At 34.1% G+C, this 20,738-nt stretch overlaps 2 protein-coding genes across 2 annotated transcripts in view; one reads left to right on the forward strand and one right to left on the reverse strand.

The window, feature by feature from the left end:
* Positions 1–20,738, forward strand: part of LOC106868947 (checkpoint protein HUS1) — a 247,580-nt gene that overhangs the window by 185,524 nt on the left and 41,318 nt on the right. The gene's annotated exons all lie outside the window — the stretch shown is intronic.
* LOC106882048 (voltage-dependent calcium channel gamma-5 subunit) overlaps positions 1–20,738 on the reverse strand; it is a 308,900-nt gene that overhangs the window by 15,507 nt on the left and 272,655 nt on the right. Inside the window, exons 2-3 of the mRNA XM_089357290.1 lie at positions 9,209–9,310; positions 3,930–4,064 (exon numbers count right to left, since the gene is read on the reverse strand). Coding sequence (XP_089213416.1) covers positions 3,930–4,064; positions 9,209–9,310 — 237 coding nt within the window. The remainder of the gene's footprint in view (positions 1–3,929; positions 4,065–9,208; positions 9,311–20,738) is intronic.

Here is a 20,738-nt window from a genome sequence, read left to right on the forward strand (position 1 = left end):
TCTAAAAGGTGCTGCTTGTGAGTAAATTGCACCTTAAGAATATTATTCAACTCGATATATATATGCTTTTTTTTTTATTGAAGCTGAAAAAATCTTTCCAAGCTGTTACTCAGAGTTTCATGTTACCGTTCGTCGACGAACGGAAAAGTGAAACTCTGAGTAACAGCTTGGGAAGATGTTTTTAGTTTTAATAAAAGGGATATTACTTTACCTTCAATATTCAATATCTCTTTCCACCATGTTTTGCATTTATGAGCTTACTCGTGTGAAATATATATATATGTATTCTGTTGTGTCTGGGGAGAGTCATTTTTTATTGTGCCTTAAAATTTAACACACGCACCGGTAAAATTTCCACTTATTTTTCTTTTTATCCCAAAACAAAATATATATATGTATATGTATGTATATGTATGTATACACACACACACACACACACACACACACAGACACACACATAAGCATACAAAAGCTTACATATACAGATTTATTCAGACACCTACACGTGCAGTAAACTTATATATTCTTTTACTTGTCTCTGTCATTTGATTCTGGCCATGCTGGAGCACCACCTTAAAATGTCAGCAAATATATCATACAAATTTTAATTATAATTCAACTTCTATCGAATTTCTTATTACTTAGAGACAAAATGATGAATTGAATACTAATTTTCAAAAAATAGAATATATATTACCTTAAAATAAAATTATATAAAACAAATTTTTTATTTGTATATTTGCAATAAATATATGTTAGTATTTTACTGAATTTTATCAGTATAATTGCAATCTACACCTATTTGAACTTCTCCCATAACTACACGCTATCATTTAACTCCTCTCCTCTTTCTCATCTATCTCTGTATAATTCTTTCTCTCTCACTGTGTATGTGTGTGTGTATCGCTTTCCTTTACTGAGCGCCTGCCACAAAGCCTAGTATGTGCAGTAATTTTGCACCTTTTCATGTTTACTCTCTCTGCACCTCTCTCTGCACCTCTCTTTCCCTTCCTCTCTTCCTCTCCCCCTTTCTCTCTCCTATGTAAAGCGTGACTGGGACAATCAATCAACAAACTAAACAACCAACTAACCAATCGATCGCATAACGAACGAAAGAACGAACAAACCAGCCAACGTTTACATCGGCTATTATTACATAAGGAATCTAAGTGCGGTCTGAAACAGAAAAGAACAGACTTCATCAAGGGAATGAAATAACGTATCTGTCGCTTACCGCCAAGCGTGCTGGTAATTACAGCAAATGGATTCTGAACGAATTTTACTGTGGAAATAACAAATAAAATGTATTTTTATTGAATAAACTTAAGAATCTGGTTTTCTTTCATGTCTCGCGAGAATGGAAGACAATTTAGCAGGTGTTTAATACGTTTGGTAAACAAACGCAAGAAAACCAGAGAATACGCAGTTTCATACATACATGCATACATACAAACAAACATACATACATACATACATATATACATATGCAAATGTATATATATATATATATATATATATATATATATATATATATGTATGTATATATGTATATGTATATGCGCGTATATGTGTATGTGCGTATGTTTTAGTATGTGTTTTTATATATGCTGTTATAACAAAAGTTCTTTTCGATTTTTGAGTTGAAAATATTGAACAAGATTTAAGGAAGTTCTGTCTGTATTTCTTTCTTTCTTTCTTTCTTTCTTTCTTTCTTTCTTTCTTTCTTTCTTTCTTTCTTTCTTTCGTTTTTTCTTTCTTTCTTACTTACTTTCTTTCTTTCTTTCTTTCTTTCTCGTTTTTCCCGTGGAAGACTAACAATTGCCATGAATGAAAGTTTACCTTCTCTTTTCCTGCCATTGGTATTGTCAATGGCAAGAGCAAAGGCTGATACAGCTTGGCACTAGTGGCATGGCAGGTGGCTGGCAGAATTTAAACAAGCGAAATGGATGCAGCATGGTATTCTGGCAATTTGCCAATCTATAACGTTGGACTTCTGAATCGATAATATATTAGTGGACCATGAAAGGATGAAAGGCACAGTTAACCTTGGTGCGATTTGAACTCATATTGTTGTATATATATATATATATATATATATATATATATATATATATATAACTTTTATATATATACATACATACATACAAACATACATACATACATACATACATATATAAATACATACATACATACATACATACATACATATATACATACATAAAAAACCATTTATACTGAACAAGAAGTAAGAAATCATTAAAAATTTCCCCAATCTCCGATTAAAATCCTCCTAAAAAGATTTCCCAACATAACTGCACAAATCTACATATATTTACATAAATATATATCTACATGAAAGCAAGTCAGAAGACACTTCTTTTTATTCTCCCTTCTTTAAAATCAAAAACTTGAAAATTAAACAAAAATTAAATCTATTTTTAAAATGAAATGTTTTCCTAGTTTTATATATGAATATATACACACTTTTTTTTTATAATGCCTTGCTTTTTTCATATATCTATAGGCCTAAAATAATATATTATAAATTAAGTTTGAAACAGAATTGAAAAATACATATAAACACATAACCCACAAACTCTACCTCCATGAAACAGAGTTTAAAATTTCTAACTATTCGATCAAATTGCTTGTAGGACAACGAACCCCTAGAGAGAAATATACAGACCAACAACTTTCGCACCTACCCACATCGTACTATGGACATCAAAGCGCGAGATAAACAAATTTCTATACTACCAGTACCATGACATGCTCGACTAATAACCTCCACCTTCCAAACGCAAACAGGAAATGCCCGAAATAACATCAACAAGTAAAGAAACTTACTGACCAGCTAAAGCATACCACCTACTTATATTTTTTGTGAACCCTTATATAGAGTTTTGAGGAGTGTGGAACTACGTCATAGCCACTATTGTTCGTAGGTCTACTCCGACCCGGCGTAGTAGTACCCGTTAGGGAATCAGCTGTGGGCTTAGCATATGAACCACTGGGATGGAAGGACACGTATTTCACACGAGAAGTTTTTTTCTAGGAGAAAGTAACCTCATATAAAAAGAACCTGAAGTGCAATTGGTTTCTACTTGTGCTGAAAAGTGGGTTCGGTATTGTGCAACACTATCCACTCAAAGCAAATTAGCACACGGGAACTTCTTGGATACTCGGAACGTTTGTACAGACTTCCTAAGCTACGACGTAATCCTACTCGGTCACGGGAGGACTTCTACCACACACACACGCACACACACACACACACACACACACACACACACACACACACACACACACACACACATGCACGCACACATACATGCACACACATATATGCATACATATGTATGCATATATATGTATATACATACATATGCATACGCACACGTACACAAATATATGATGGCTTTCCGTACAGTTTCTAATTACCAAATTTGACTCACAAGGCCTTTGTCAACCCAAGGCAGCAGTTAAAGACGTTGGCCCAAGTTACCATGGTTTGGGATCGAACACGAAACTCCATTATTGCAGGGTAAACATCTTGATCACACCAGCATACTTATATCTAGTTTCCTTAAACCTGAACAAAGATGACCAAAACCAAATACTTTACGTCATTTAGACTCTCTCTCTCCTTTACCAATTCCAGCATCTTGCCGCTCTTCATTGTCCTCTCCCATTATTGTTCCATAAAATTATTATCATTGCTAACAATAAAAAAGAACGCAAAAAGGAAAAGAAAGACAAGTGAAAAGCAACAACAGTAAATATACCAAACAGTACAATTGCTTCTAGAAGAATGGCTGTAGAGAGTGAGCGGATGGTGTTGGGAGAAGATAATTAGATTTAGAGAAGAGAAAACAGAAATTATAGCGAAAGTAATAAAGAACAATACAATGAATAAAGAGGAATCATACCGGAGAAAACATATATAACAGCTCCGATCAAAGTTTTTACATCTGTTCTAATGTTGCCAATAACGCTGATAATGGCCGCTATAACAATCATCAAGAGAGCAACAACTGGGTATGGCGCTGATAAACGGATGGCCCCTGTAAAGTAGAAATAGAAGTAAATTGTTCATATTGACAAAACACATCTCATATATTATAGATATAAAGAATATATGATGAGTATGTAAGACCATGCACTGTATTAGAATAATGCAAAGATGTGTAGATGTACGTTTGTGTATTTTATGTAGGTTTGTAATTGCATATGCATTCTTAGAAGCGTATACGTTCTATTTTTGTCTGGTTTTGTGAAACACAGCTTTTAAAGATTGATAGTGAAGTAGTTTGTTACATAAACAAGTGCTATAATAACCATAGGTATAAAACCGAAGTTATAGTCTGGATGTAGCATACATGCTTAAAAAAATGTTTTTTTTTTTTACCGTATATCCCTTTAACTCTAACATTATGTTAATGCCTACTAGACAACTGATTACTACTGTATACGTTTTATTTACGTGATCGTTATGCCATGTAAGCTAGCCTTACATTTTACGGAGTTACTGACGGGAACAGTTCACCAATGTCCTTTAAAGTTAAAGGTGAATATGTCCTCCGTATCATTGTAACCTTTATTATTATTATTATTATTATTATTATTATTATTATTATTATTATTATTATTATTATTATTAAGGCGGTGAGGTGGCAGAATCGTTAGCAAGCTTAGCGGCATTTCATCCGTCTTAATGACCGTCTTGAGTTCAAACTTCACCAAGGTCGACTTTGTCTTTTATCCTTCCGGGCTCAATAAAGTAAGTGCCTGCAATATTATCACACATCACGCTTACAAATTGTATGATACACTATGCCGGCTACTACATTCCGATTTGTAAATAAACCTACATATCTCGGTTTACCTACCACTCAAACATAACAGGCACATTTGCCACAGCTGATTCTCATATGGATTACGAGTGTCACATCTGGATATTTACAATATATATTGTGCAGCATGTGCAACCATGTCTGTATCTGAAGAATTTTTGGTAGTAAATTCCTTACATATCTATGTAAAATGTAAAACTTTGTAATTCCTATTAGTAACTGAAACACTTGTAATAGTTAATAAAAATACCCAAAATTTCTAATTTCCTGTTTTGTTATACAATAACTTTGTAAATAATATTTCTATAATTCTCAATTTTAATTATGTATTTTGAACTATCATATAACAGCAACTGAGACTACATGCTGGATTATAATAAGCAAATAAGCAGATGTGCTTTAAGAGGAAACAGCTAGTATTTACCCTAACTACCTACATTATATATATATATATATATATATATATATATATATTTATACACACACACACACACATACATACATATACGTGTGTATGTGTGTGTGCGTGTGTGTGTGTGTGTGTGTGTGTGTGTGTGTGTGTCTACATGTATATGTACATCAGGTCGGTTTAAGTGTTATCATTCCTTGAACCACCATCTCCTTAAAGAATTCCATCTATCAGTTTGTCATCACTGGAAAACATCAAAGGGAAACTCATTACAAGGCCTTCTTTTGCCGATACAGGACAAACCTGCGATAAGAGATCCGATAATCCATCAGTTTATTTACTGCGGTAGGAGACTCGATTTCAGCTCTTCATGAAACTCTGATAAAACTTCATATGTATTAACATTGGTGAAGCGGCTCAGCACTGTTAAACTAACAACTGGCTAGAATAAGTGGGTTCATTTTTGTTAATATATCCACCAGCGTAACGTGAACTGAAGTGCTTTGCTCAAGAACACAACGCAAAGCCCGGCCTGGGAATCGAACCTACGATCTCAAAGTTTATTTATTAGTAATTCGATTATACTTGCAAAGAATCATCTGCTCAGTGAACGATAAGCTGCATTATGGCAAACTACTGTAGGTCTTAATGAAATAATGTCTTTGTGGATTTGTAAGTTCAGGTGAGACCGTACATATGTGGTGGCCCCAAAAAATTATGCACCACATGCGCGCGCGCGCACACACATATATGCACACAATAACACGTACAGAATAATCGTGTACAAAGCATTATATCACAGTCAATAACACTTTTTAAGATTGCGTATGTATGTAGGGACATATACTACTTGTTTGGATTAGTAATCACACACACACGCACACACACACACACACACACACACACACACACATACACATACGCATAAATATATATATATATATATATATACACATACACACACATATATATATGCGCGCGCACACACACGATGAACACGTTTTCATCTGCTTAGTCTGTTGGAGTATTTCAATCGATCAAAATGTAAACTCTGTAATGTCCATTTTACCCAGAAGATCTTCCATCCAGAGTATTCAAAATGCAAACTTATATTATCATATGTTTTGTAATTTATATTGGGTGCGGAATGAAACAATTGTAGGCAATGTTAAATAATTAATAAATTTGTGTATATCTATTGAATCTTTCCATTTTCAAACTTATTAATATATATATGAAGGACTCTCCCGTCGTTAGACGGCGTATGAGGGTTCGACAATTTCTTACTAAACCATACAGATGATTTGTTAATAGTGATCAAATGTTTGTGTAGACATAAGCTCACTTCCTCCATCAAATCGGCATTACCTGTACAGGTGCAACTGGGTGCCACATGTCAGATGTCGAAATGATCGCAGAGCAACGTGAAATGAAGTGCTTTGCTCGAGAACTCAACGCAACGCCCGGTCTGGGAATCAAACCCACGATCTCAAAATCGTGAGTGCAACACCCTAACCAATAAGCCATGCGCCTTCACAATATATATATATATATTGTTGTATTTCGGGAAAGTAATTTCTTTTTGCCAAATAAACACGCACACTATATATTTTTTACTTCACTCGTTTATTACTGTTCTTATTTTATCAAAGGGTTAGGTATGGAGTACAATTGTGTTGTATGTAAGATGAACCCACAGGTTAACTGTAAGGTTAGGAATGTAGTGTATAGCTTACATTGCACTGAGGAACGGTGCAGAAACATGACAACTACCTACATTGCGGAGACTACACGCAGCATAGGAAAGCGTATAGGTGAACATTGGTGAACACTGGTGAACACTGGTGAACACTGGTGAACACTACCAACATGCTTAGGCAGAACATGGAGGCTCGATTAATAGAATAGAAGTTAAAGTTCTATCGACACATAGAACAGACACAACACTTAGACAGACCGCAGAGGCTACACACATAACAGCAGGCAGACCGAGCCTCAATAGAAAACTCGAATGGAACAGTAATACCGACCACCACACCATACCACATGATTAAAGAAGAAGGGATGAGAAGTGAGAAAGAAAAACATCGTAAATATTACACAGAAACGTATATGGTAATACACACACAATAGACATATCTGCACTTACCTTAATAATTATGACAAGTAGAGATTAATGTATAAAATAATAAATAAATATATAAATATATTTGTCACATACCTGTGATAAATATAAGGCAGAGAGATAGATAAAATAAATAAATGAAACTATATAAAGGGCATGGATACATAAAATATATGAAGTGAACCCACACACAGACAAACACACCAGAAATTTCATGGACAGCCATAACAATGTCAACAATGCAACAACGACAACAGCAGTCACCATGACAACGACGGCAATAACAATAACAACAACTATCACGATGGCAACGCCGTGGACGAACACACGTACACAGAGGAATACAGGAACTGTACCATATTCTTTCTGGGGTCTTAGGACAGCAGCAACACAATGGAGTGAAAGGATGGGGCAGAAGGAAAGACCACCCTGCTGATAAAAGCTATGACACACACAAGCATACACACACATAAACACACATACAGACACACATACACGCGCACATACATACACGCATACACACATACACGCATACCCCCCCCCCCCCCCACCCCACCCCCACACACAAACAAGGACACAAACGCATGCACACATAAGGATACACATCTTAGAAGAACAGAATGGAGTAAGTGGAGCAAGAACACATATGAAAACGTAAAGTGTCGCTGAAGAGGTCACAGATGTGTGACGAACAATTTCCGGACATGAGTTAAAATAATAAAATAAGAACAGTAATAAAAGAGTTAAGAAAAAATATATAGTGCGTGTGTTTATTTGGCAAAAAAAAAAAATGACCATCCCGAAATACAACAATATCTCTTTCAACGCACGATTTCACATTAGGAATCCTGCAAAACGAATTAATAAACGTGATATATATATATATATATATATATAAAAGCTGTAATAGATTATACATTGTTATTCTGAGTTTCTTGCTTAATTAGCAATTAAACAGGGAAGTTATCTAAATATAACCAATTAACAGCAATTAACTCAATTCAACATTATTGGTACCCAATAATCTAGCTGAGTCTCCGCTCGTACTTATGTCTTCATATTTTTATTTTCCTTTTATCCTTAATTTCATTTTCTTCCATTTTATCTATCTTTGAATTGTCAACTATGTTTCTTCAATAACTTATAAATGACTCCGTTGAAGAAAAACCATCATTCACGTTCGAATCTGCTTGAACGTTTTAAGAATGAACGGATAAGTTATCCTTTGGAATCTCGCTGTTATGCTCTCACACTACCAGCACGCATCAGCAAGTAATTTCTTTTCTGATTTCTATAAACAACAGCTCTTACACTGGTGAAACATGTGTTATGAGTAAACTTCGTCTACAGAGAAGAGGTGTTCGATGAAAAACACAAAACAAAAAACAAAAGCGTTCATATATTCGCGTTGGAATCTACAAGAGCGTTTTGAGAATGAATAGATGCATTTTTGCTTCAAATATTGATGATCTGCGAGCACCCTATGAATTACTAGAAATAGCTTGTTTTTAGCAATTAAAAGTCGTGCCTTTTACACCATTCATACCCCAACATGCAAAGAAGAGAAAATTTATATAATTTTGAATATCCCAGCTTAATTTGGCCAAGAAAAAATTGTCTGATGAATGTTTGATAAATAGTTTAATTTAAGCAAGGAATTTGGAGTTATTAATGCGTATTTTATGATTTGTATTCCTTTGTATACATATCTATTCCATTCACTTCTATGCTTAGTTATCTATCTTTGTTCACATAATCCCTCTTACATACACACTTATATACAAACACAAAAAGACAGCATGTATATACATATTTACTCACGTGTTATGGCCATTGATGTACTTGCTTTTTCCACTCGTTCAAAACCTTGATTGTAATAGTCAATGTTAGCACAAAAAGATTTCTCTTCGCCTGGAGCGTATTCTAAAACAGAAAAGGCAAAAAAAAAAAATGTATAAATAAATGAATACATACATATATACATACATGCATATATATATATATATATATATATATATATATATATATATATATATATATATATGTGTAACCTCGTGGGCATCGGTGTGCCGATTTTTTCTTCCTCCGTTTTTCCATTCTTTGAACTTTCCGTCTTTCCGACGAAGGGCTCCGCCCGAAACGTCATACTCTCTCTCTTTCCTTTCCCGAGCGTCTAATAACACTATCCGTATCACGTCCTCACTTTGTTGTTTTTTGTTATTGTTTTTTGTCTTTTTTTGAATTTATATATATATATATATATATATATATATATATCAGTTAAGCGGTACTTGGTTTACACGGTTTCAGTTTTGGTTGATTTTGGTTTGATTGCTTTCGTTTTATTTTTAACCTTAGAAATATCAGTTAGAAATGCAAGTCATTAATTTTCCTTGATTTTAATTTTATCTAATTCCTATCATAGGGAGGGAGAATTCATTGCTCCAGTCCACTCAGGTAGGCAATATATAAATCATTGAAACCGTGAAACCGACCCTCATGAGCCTGGGATGGCTCAAGAAGGAAATATTTATTAAAAATTTTCTTTCTCTCTCTCTCTCTCTCTCTCTCTCTCTCTCTCTCTCTCTCTCTCTCTCTCTCTTTATATATATATATATATATATATATATATACATATGTACATACAATTCAGGACGATACTTAATGCTATAAGCGCAGTGGAGTCTTTATCACATATATGGAAATACTCACAAATATCGAGAATGCCTTTCAAATTAGATTTTAGATTATTATTCATGATTAACATGTGTATGTGGTATATAAACAGTTTTGTTTATTTATTCATATTTCTGAAATCTTTTACTATTGTTGATGTTGACCATATTGTAACTGTGACGAACAAGCAGTTTAACATATTACATTAATTTTTTAAATGTTAATATTGAAATAGGAGATAAAGACTTCAGATGACGAAAGCAAGTCTAATGTTGATGAACCTGATTCTCTGATTACTAGGAAAATTATTTTTAGTTTGGCAAGAAATTATTTTTAGATGGCATGAAATCTGAAAACTCATATCATTAAGAATGACTAGTTTGACATTTTAAAGAGGATTATGACTCTGGATAGTGACATAGGAAAGTCTTTACACTGATTTATGTCTTTGGAACTGCGATGGATGCAAAAGTTGCCTCAACATAGGCCAACTTAGTTATATATGAATAAGCTAAGACAAAGTATGATATCAACTTCCAGAATTATCAGATGAAAAATTGGAAACGATATTTAGATGACTGCCTTATTCTGTGGATTTACAACCTAGCTTAACTCAATGATTTCAAATTTCTACTCTGTAACATCAATAGCAGCATTCAGTTCACCATGGAATTTAGCCGTAGCCAAGTTCCCTTCTTAGGCATTTTGGTTATTAAGACTGACAGAATCATAAACATCTACTACAAACCAACAGACTCTAAACACCACGTATTATTTTCTTCATGCCACCCAAAACATTTCTAATCCAATATTCCATTTAACCTAGCTCGAAGAATCCTAATAATTGCCTTCAATCTGGATGTCTAGAATTAAAGACTCATTAAATTAAAATAAGTACTACTTGAAAGAAAGTACCCGACTACTCTAATAGAGAACGCACCACAGCAATAGACATTAAAGAATTACGAAAAGCCAAAAGCAGTTCAGATACACCCAAAACTCTATCTAATTACAATTCACATCCAAGAAGCATGGAATCATTCCGCATTATCCACCAAAACCTACCATCATTAGGCCAAGACCCCAAAATTAAAAAGGTACTTGAATCATACAAAATAATAAAATGCCAAAAAAGTAACAAAATGACAAAAGTCCCTAAAAATTACTTACCAACATGAAACTACCAACTACGGACTCAACTCAAACAGTTCAAAAGTATGGTTGTTCCAACTGTGGAACTTGTGAAGACATAACTTGTGAGGACATTACTTTAAATCAGGACACGTTTTTCGTGTGAAAAATCATTTTAATAGTTCTTAGAAAAAATTAATATATGCCATCAAATGCAATGAATTCAGGGAAGACTACATTGGACAGACTAAACTCACAATGAAAACTAGATTAAACATTCATCGCCAGCAAATACATGATTCCAAAACTAGACAAAACCAACTTAGTGAACATCTGGACATATGCGCGAAAGCCAAATCTCCCAAATTTCTTGTCTTCCCACTCTATCAATATACAGACAATACCACAGACGAAACAAGAATTAATAAAGAAGGTTCATTTATTAAAAAAATACAAGCCATTACTGAACAGGCTATTAGATCAGTAATACAGAATTCTTCTTTTCCTGTGAATGAATTATTGGATGAATTAACTGTCATATCGATACTGATAACCTGGCGTTAGAACACAATATACTTATGCTTCAGAACGAATCATCAGTCGAGTACAGAGCGATAATTAGAAATTAGAATGACAAAGAAATAAACAATTATGTTATGAAGTCCGTTGAATGCTTATAGCGGTAACAGCTGTAAGATAATGAAGTTCATAACACAACTGATTATTCTTTAGTCATTCTAATTTCTTGTATATATATATAACCTGAACGATGGATTAAGTCTATGAAGTAAGTAGACCGTGGGAAGGATTTGAATTCAGATCGTAAACAGTCGGAACAAATACTCCTCAACATCAAGGCCAACGTTCTTGCAGTTCTAACAATCCACCATCTTGGACTGGTATTTCCGCAAAGCATTATGTCTGATTTAAATGTTAGCTTAAAACTGTCCATCCTAACTACTTAAAAATTATTGAAAATAGCGAGGCAATTTTTTTTATTTAAGAAAGAATAAAATTTTTCATTCAAATATACGATGGCTGTGTTTTGAGTTATAGGGAAAATGAAATAAAACAGAACTACGTTAAAACTATTCCATGGCTATACAATAAATTTATCAGTTTTGTAATTGTAATAGTTATGAATGTAAAATACATTCAGCTATCGATCATGGTGCCATAAAATACACTAAATTGCTGAGCGCATGTAGAGATATATTACCTAGTAGTACAAAATAGTTTCAACTATTGATGACAGGTGTAGATATTATAGTTAGTAGTATAAGATACAGTTAAATACTGACCACCTGTGAAGATAGAGTAGTTGTACAAAGTAATACTGCTAAACAGATTCAAATACTGAAAACTTATGATATAAGAATAGATATATAGATATAGTTATTAGCAGTCTAAAATACAGCCAATCAGATACTGACAACATATATAGGGATAATATTTAGTAGTACAAACAGGATTTACTTAGAAACCACGAATATACATATATAGGTATGTACAAACACACACATACACACACACTCATATATGTATATCTATCTATCTATCTATCTATCTATCTATCTATCTATCTATCTATATCTATCTATCTATCTATATATCTATCTATCTATCTATCTATCTATCTATCTATCTATCTATCAATCTATCTATAGGGGTGGAACAAAATTAGTTACCGGGATAATATGAGTAATTTCTGATTACTTGCTACTTTTCTCCGTACCTGTTTGAAATCGTTACATTGCAAGTATTGTATCATTATTTTGTAGTGTTGCATCATATTTAGGAATAAAAATTGGTCAGCATAGTTGTTGAAGTTCAGAAAGTTTGGAACATAGTTAGATGACAAGTACCACAATTACCACTCTGGTTATAGAGAATATTTTATGCTGAGCTGTTTGAATTAATCGAGTTTCGTTAATTGCATATCATGTGTCATTTTCCATGATTCTCTTTCATTTGACTTAGTTATTAATAAACTTTGGTTGTATTTCTGATTTTTCTGATGTCTAAGGAAGGATATTGATGTACATTAGTCTATCTTCAAATGCAATCCTGGATAATTAAAGAGGCAAATTTATATTGGCTTAATCATTTTGCCCCAGGTAAATTTATCTTTTATAAGCCCAATGAGGAAAGTGTTAATTTTCTGAAATAGTGTTCTGAATATGTTGTAGTGTTTTTAATTCATTTAGAGAAGTTCCTTTGCTTAGTTTATATAGTTTTTGTAAGGTTGTGAACATTTGTAAGAAATATATTTTTACTCAAAATCAGAAATGCAGAAAAACCTCCTAACTATATATATATATATATATATATATATATATATATATATATATATATATATATATGTGAGTAAAAATAAATACAAAAAAAAGGGTTTTGTATGATCGTGTATAGAGGAATATATTATTTTATTTAAAAGAGTTCCAACTCTGTCTGTTTTTTATGTTTTTTATTTTTATTCTTGTAAAATTTATGTGGGATATAGAATATGGAATATATAATATATAATATAAAAAAAGATGGATGGTACAATGAAATGAAGTATTGAATGTCTTATTGAATATATGGAATATGTCTTATTGAATATATGAAATATTGAGTGTTCAATATAAAGGATTAAATATATAAATATATAAAGGCGAATACGTATTTTCTATACCTTGTGGTATTTCATCATGGCCGGTATGACAGACTGTAACAGACTGTAATAGACTGGCTGGTTTTCTGTCTTTTATACCTATTCCTTTGGACAGCAACAGTATGTGTTTGGCTATTTTTAGAGTTGAGGCCAAGTTTATTTTTAGAAATGATGACATTTGATAGATCTTTTGTGTTTTGGTTATAGGGATAAGATTTTTGAACCCCAGTAGGAGTTTGGCTATTTTTAGAAATTATGACATTTGAGAGATTTTTTGTGTTTTAGTTATAGGGATAAGATTTTTGAACCCCAAGTAGGATAAATTTAATCATTGTTTGTTAAGAGTAGGTTTGAATTTCTTAATAAAGTCCTTTTCTTTGCATTTTCTCTCAATTTCATTCCGGTTGTAAAGTTTATGGAATGGAAATATAATAAAAGTTTGATGACCACATGTTGCCAGATGGTTACTCAGTGGTATTTGGCGGACTTCTGGGTTTTCAATCTGTTGTCGATGCACCCGTGAGCGTTCCGATAGTGCATTACCTGTCTGGCCAACGTACAGTTCTTCACAATTAGGACATTTGATGCAGTAGATTAGATTTCTACTTTTGCAGTTCATGTTCGCATTGGTGAATATTTTCCCTGTTTTTGTGTTCATATATGGGCCGGTATGAATTGATCGGCATGTACCGCATCGGCTATCATTGCATTTGGATACAGTGAATGCTTGATTTTTGTTGCTGAGGTCAAACCTTGCCTTTGTTAATAGCTTTTTCAAGTTTTTAGGTTGTCTCTTACTGAGAGTTATATTTTGATCTGTAATGATATTTCTCAATTCCTTACTTTGTGCAAGGATCGGTAAGTTCGCTTTGGCGATATTAAAGATGTTCTGGTGGCATGGATTTTGTGTCACTATAAATGGAATGATCTTTTCCTGTTTGTCTCTTCTTTGTGGTGTTCTCAGTTGTTGTATGGGTATTTTCGAAGCCCGCTGAATACCATTTTCTATGAGTAGTGATGGGTACTTTTGCTTTAGCAGAAATTCTTTTAGTTCCATCAGGCGCTGATTTCTGGTCTCTATATCCTCTACAATAGTACATATTCTCCTGGCTAGGCAGTATGGAATGTTGCGTTTTGTATGGGATGGATGGCACGATTTAAAGTTCAAGTATTGGTGTGTGTCTGTGGGTTTGTAATATATATCTGTGGTAATGGCGGTGTCCCTTTTAACTACCATTATATCTAGAAATGGTAATTTGCTACTGCTCATCTCCTTTGTAAATTGGATGGATGGGTGTAGGTTGTTCAGGAGGGTGTTGAATTCTTCCACAGTGCTTTGAGGTTTGGTCCAGATTATAAAGCAATCGTCCAGGTATCTCTTCCATGCTTTTTCTATAAACTTCCTAAATTCGGTGTTATATCTCTCTTCTATTTCCTGGTAGAGTTTTTGTTCCAAGTAACCCATCACCGAGTTCGCATAAACTGGAGCAAACCTCGTTCCCATAGCCGTGCCTTTAATTTGGATATAGTTCTTTCCATTGAAGAAGAAAGTATTATTTTCCAGGATAAGTCTCACCGATTCTAGTATAAATGTCACCGTGAATCTGCTGGGAATTGCTTCCCTGTGTTTGTCTACCCAGTATTCCACCGCCTTTATTCCTAAATCATGTGGGATATTTGTGTATAGGCTTACTACATCAAAGCTCAGTAGGATTGAATTTATTTCAGTGGTTTTGGGAAGATGGGATAAAAAGTCGATGTCATCCCGAATGAAGATGGGTATGTATGTACATAGTGGCTTTAAAAGAATGTCGATGAAATTGCTTAGACGGTGAGTAGGGCATACTGAGCCAGCTATAATTGGTCTAAGTTTTAAATCTTTTGGATGTAGCACTTTTATGTATTCACTTCCTTGTTCTTTTACTGCCCGCTGAATATCTTCTGACTTATGTATTTTGGGTAAGCCGTAAAAGTTACTGGGTTTTGGTTCGAAGTTGGTGATGTAGTCTCTTTCGTTGTCAGTGAGTGAGTTGTAGTGTTTAGAAACTAGGTGGTTGATCTTCTTCATGATATATATATATATATATATATATATATATATATATATATATATATATATAATAATAATAATAATAATAATAATAATAATACAAATAATATTTGAGTGTATATATATATATATATATATATATAATAATACAAATAGTATGTGAGTATAAGCATATATACGTACATGTATGTACATACCTACATCTACATGTATATATAGATGCATATCTGGGTAGTATTAGGTGTGATGTACAGAAATTGAATAATGAGAAAAAATGTCATCAGAATTATTTTGAAAAAAAAAAATCCTTTTATTTCTTCATTATTATTAGCGCTTTCGTTCCTTTCTCGAACTCGTCAAATTAAATTTTGTTAATGTACAAACAGCATGTTCATTTATATAAAACATGTTTTTGGGGGGTTTTGTTTAGAAGAGAACATTGTTTTTGTCTTTTTGGGTGAGGTTCCATGACAATGAAGATGGATAGATAGAAATATAGATAGGTAGATAGATAGATAGATAGATAGATAGATAGATAGATAGATAGGTAGATAGATAGATAGATAGATAGATAGGTAGACAAATAGTCAGGCAGATAGATAGATACGTAGAGGGAGAGCGAGAGAGAAGGGCGATCCCCTTCCTATTCACCATTCATTCATTCATCTATTTATTTAGTTATTTACCATTGTATTGGAATACAGAAAGTCTTTAACGTTTCGAGCTACGCTCTTCAACAGAAAGAAAAGGCGAAAAACAAGGAGAAAAACACGGAGAAAAAAAAATTGAATGGTGTTTGGTCAGCGATCTATCATGGCTTTATAAATATATATACATACATATACAATTTTAGATACAAAATGGCAGATTGTTAGGAAGGAGAGACACAAAAAAGAAAGAAGAAAGCAAAGGTCACAGTAGTGTGACGAAAGAACTCTGGCCGAAATACAATTAATATGAAATAAGCTGAAGCAAGTGAACACCAAATATATAGTGCATGTGTTTTCATTGGGTAAATTGGCAACATGACCATCCCCAAATACAACAATGTATGTATATATAGGGAGAGAGAGAAAGAGAAAATGCGAAAGAGAGAGAGAGAGAGAGAGAGAGAGAGAGAGAGAGAGAGAGAGAGAGAGAGAGAGAGAGAGAGAGAGAAAATCGTGCAAGTCGAAGTAGATAAGGCTATAAATAATAACGTGTGAATATTGAGCTAAAATTCTTATGGCCCAAGGCCGGCGGTTTCGACGAAGAAGGGAAATAAATTGCATGAAACCCACTACTTGACTTACACTTTATCTTATTGACCCTGAAAAGACGAAACGCAAAGATGACCTCCGCAGGATTTGAACTTCGAACGTAAACAAACAGTAGAAAAGCTGCTAAGCATTTTGTTTGACACGCTAACAATATGTATAAGTGTATGTGTGTGTAAGGTCATGAATTCGATACTCGGTAGCACATTGTGTCCTTGAGCAAGACACTTTATTTCACGTTGTTCCAGTGATTTCAGCTGGCAAAAAGGAATAGTACCTGTAATTCAAAGGATTAAGCTTGCTTCATTCTGTGCTAGCTGAATCTCCCCGAGTGCTACGTCAAAGGCACGTGTGTTTGTGGAGCACTCAATTGCACGTTAATTTCAAGAGCATGCTGTTCCGTTGATCGGATCAACAGGAACATTCGTCGTCGTAACCGACGGAGTGCTAATTATTGAGCAGGACAGAACACATTTCAATGCAGTCCATACATATAGAGTAATCTCTTTTTGTTTAGATTCGTTAAAGCTTTGATGAATATTGAGCCAATATTTCTTCCAGTTATATATCAAATCAAGAGAAAGAGAAACACATCGAACTTTACCCTACTTTCTCATATTTACTTTGTTTAAAGTATATACGTATCGATATTAAAAATGATTTTTCTGTTTCTTTCAAATATTTTCTCTAATTATTGTTGCTGTTCTCATTAAATGCTTTCTGAATGGAAACTTTCGTTGTCTTTTATCGTAAAATTCACACTGGATGAACAGATTTGATTGTTTACAACTGAATTCACTGAAGAAAATCAAATGAAATCAAATAATGATTGATTGATTTTTAAATGTTTCACTGAGATGAATCATATCACCGCCACTAGCATAAGTACTACAAGCAGCGCCACCAGCGGTACCAGCAGAACCAACACCACTACGACCATATTAGCACTACCACTATCATCAGCATAACATTATGAATATCCTCTTTCACCACCACCACCACCTCTACTTCTTCCTTTCCCTACACCTCCTCTTCATCATTATCATCACCATCATCATTCCAAGATCTATCTTGCTATATCACTAACTTCATATATTTGAGTTCGCGTGGTCGTTGATATACCTGCTAAAAAGTGCAACGAAATATCCCTAAAATCGGATCCCACGATTTAAAAAAATGCATTTGACAATGTAGTCTTTGATACACATTCAAAAAGTTATGATGGTCAAAGTTGGAACGCCTTTGACGATAGGATTGCTCCGAGTCTAAACAACAGCAACTTGAGAACATGGTAAGTAGTGTTGCTTGACCAAACGTTAAGTCCGACATATTTTAAACGAGGTGTTGTTGTTACTGTTGTTGCTCTTGTTGTTGTTTAGCACTAGTCCATTCCTGATCAGACAAATCTATGATTCTAACTGGGACCATCTCGTCTTTTTAGGGCTATCGAGATTATATTAATTGTTCTGTTTTGTTGTAACAAGCTTCAAAACATCTAGCCGTTGAGTATTTCAAAGTTAACACATTTTCCTTCTTTAGGACATGTGTAGAGAGGATCTTTTCTGAGAAATTTCGACTCCTCAGAATATGAGGAAGAAGCTTCACGATCAATTTGATCGTTCATACATCAGGCTTCACATGCATAGTCAAAGTGTGAGCACAGGACCAAGAGAGATAGGCTTTACTGGTCGTTGCTATCGTGCCGAATAATAGGCCATATCATATGTTATATATAAGGAAACTTCTGCAACCTAATAGAGAATGAAGATCACTCAGCTACATTGATGTTATCGGCAGACATGCATTACGTGAAATTGAGGTCTTACCAAGGTTAATGGTAGACAGAGATTTCTGGCAGAGCATTATAAGAAGCATCTCTGTTACGGCTGTTTGAAGAAGATTATATCATCTAATGTCCCCTCAGGGTGGCTAGCTGGCAAAATCATTAGCACGCCAGCCAAAAATGCTTAGCGTCATTTCGATTGTCTTTATATTCTGAGTTCAAATTCCGCCGAGGTCGACTTCGCCTTTTATTGTGGTCAATAAGATAAATACCAATTGAGCATCGGTGTCGATGCAATCGATAGACTCCCTTCCCACACTCCAAATTTTAGACCTTGTTCCTATAATAGAAAGTATTATCTAACGTGTCCATTTTTCAAGACATTAGGGTGTGATTTGAGAGGTATTTAGCTGCAATTTCAATCAGGTCGAGACATCACGGACAGAAAACTACGTTTTCTCGTATTCTAATTTAATTCTGGATTATCCCTGATCGAGCATATCTATAAGCAAAGGCATGCCAGTCGCAACCATTCTGTTAATGTAAAGGCATCTAAAGTTACATTATCTAAGGTATTGTTTCTTTAAGACAACAGGGCGCGGATGGAAAAAGATTTAGCTGCTATTTCTAGTAGATCAAAAAGAGGCGTAATGAGGTTGAGGACTAACTGGTAGTTGCTACATTTATAGATTTCACCCAAGACGTTCATGGTGCAAGTTAAATTACTTGAACAACTGGGAATCGAAACTGCATCACATACTTCTTGGTTATTTGTATTGAGGTTATTGATAGAATTAATCGAAACATAATAGCTGTGGAAATGCTTTATCAATATCCGGGTTATTGAACTTAGGGTGTCAGGGAAGCATAAACAATAGAACATTGTTGTATTTACTTTCTTGCATGTTCTGAGTTCAAATCCCACAGGGGTCGATTTTGCTTTTTTATTTATCCGTGATCTGAGAAAATAAGTTTCAGTTATGGAGAGACACACCGTATGTCTCAAACTGCATTCCCGGAAAATGTATGGTTTTTCTTGTAGAGAACTGCTGCAGCTCACAGCAATATCTACACATATACACAAAACAAGTATGCATATATACCCACACGTGTAAAAATACATGCATCTCATCCTTGCACATCGACATTATATATTTATATGAAATTTTGAATTTAGTTCACGGACCCCCAATACTACCTTTGCAGACCACCAGTAGTTCGTGAATCCCAGGTTGGGAACCACTGCTCTAGTCCACAGCCGTTCTTGTATCCCCTCTTTGCCTTTTTTTGGGTACTACAGTGGTATCGATGTACCTATTCATTGTGAATATGTTCCAGTAGATCCGAAACAGAATATACTAATCACTGTTGTATTTCATCTTCAGAGAACATCTTCTTTGAGATGATGTGTGTTCACAACACACTCTGAGACACTTTGGTTTTTCCTGGTTGTGTCTCTTTATTCGAAGCTACTCATGGAATAAAAAATTTAAACAAGAATTCAACAAATAACTTCTTTGTTTATGTGTGTTGATGTCTACCAAACCGATAATAAATCGTTATGTGCACGTAGAACAGCTAAAATCAAAGCAATGACGTATATAGTTATTCTTAATACATTCTGGTATATTCGAACATGAATATACCAATCCCTGCTGCATTTTGTTTTCAGAGAAAACTTCTCATTTCAGTCAAAGCCAGCAATTTTAGGACGATAAGCTAAGTCGATTATATCGATATAAGTATCTGACTGGTACCATATTTTATTGATCCCGATAAGATAAAAGACAAGGTAGATC

Source organism: Octopus bimaculoides, chromosome 9 (assembly GCF_046866305.1).
Source record: "Octopus bimaculoides isolate indiv1 chromosome 9, ASM4686630v1, whole genome shotgun sequence".
Classification (NCBI taxonomy): Eukaryota; Metazoa; Mollusca; class Cephalopoda; order Octopoda; family Octopodidae; genus Octopus; species Octopus bimaculoides.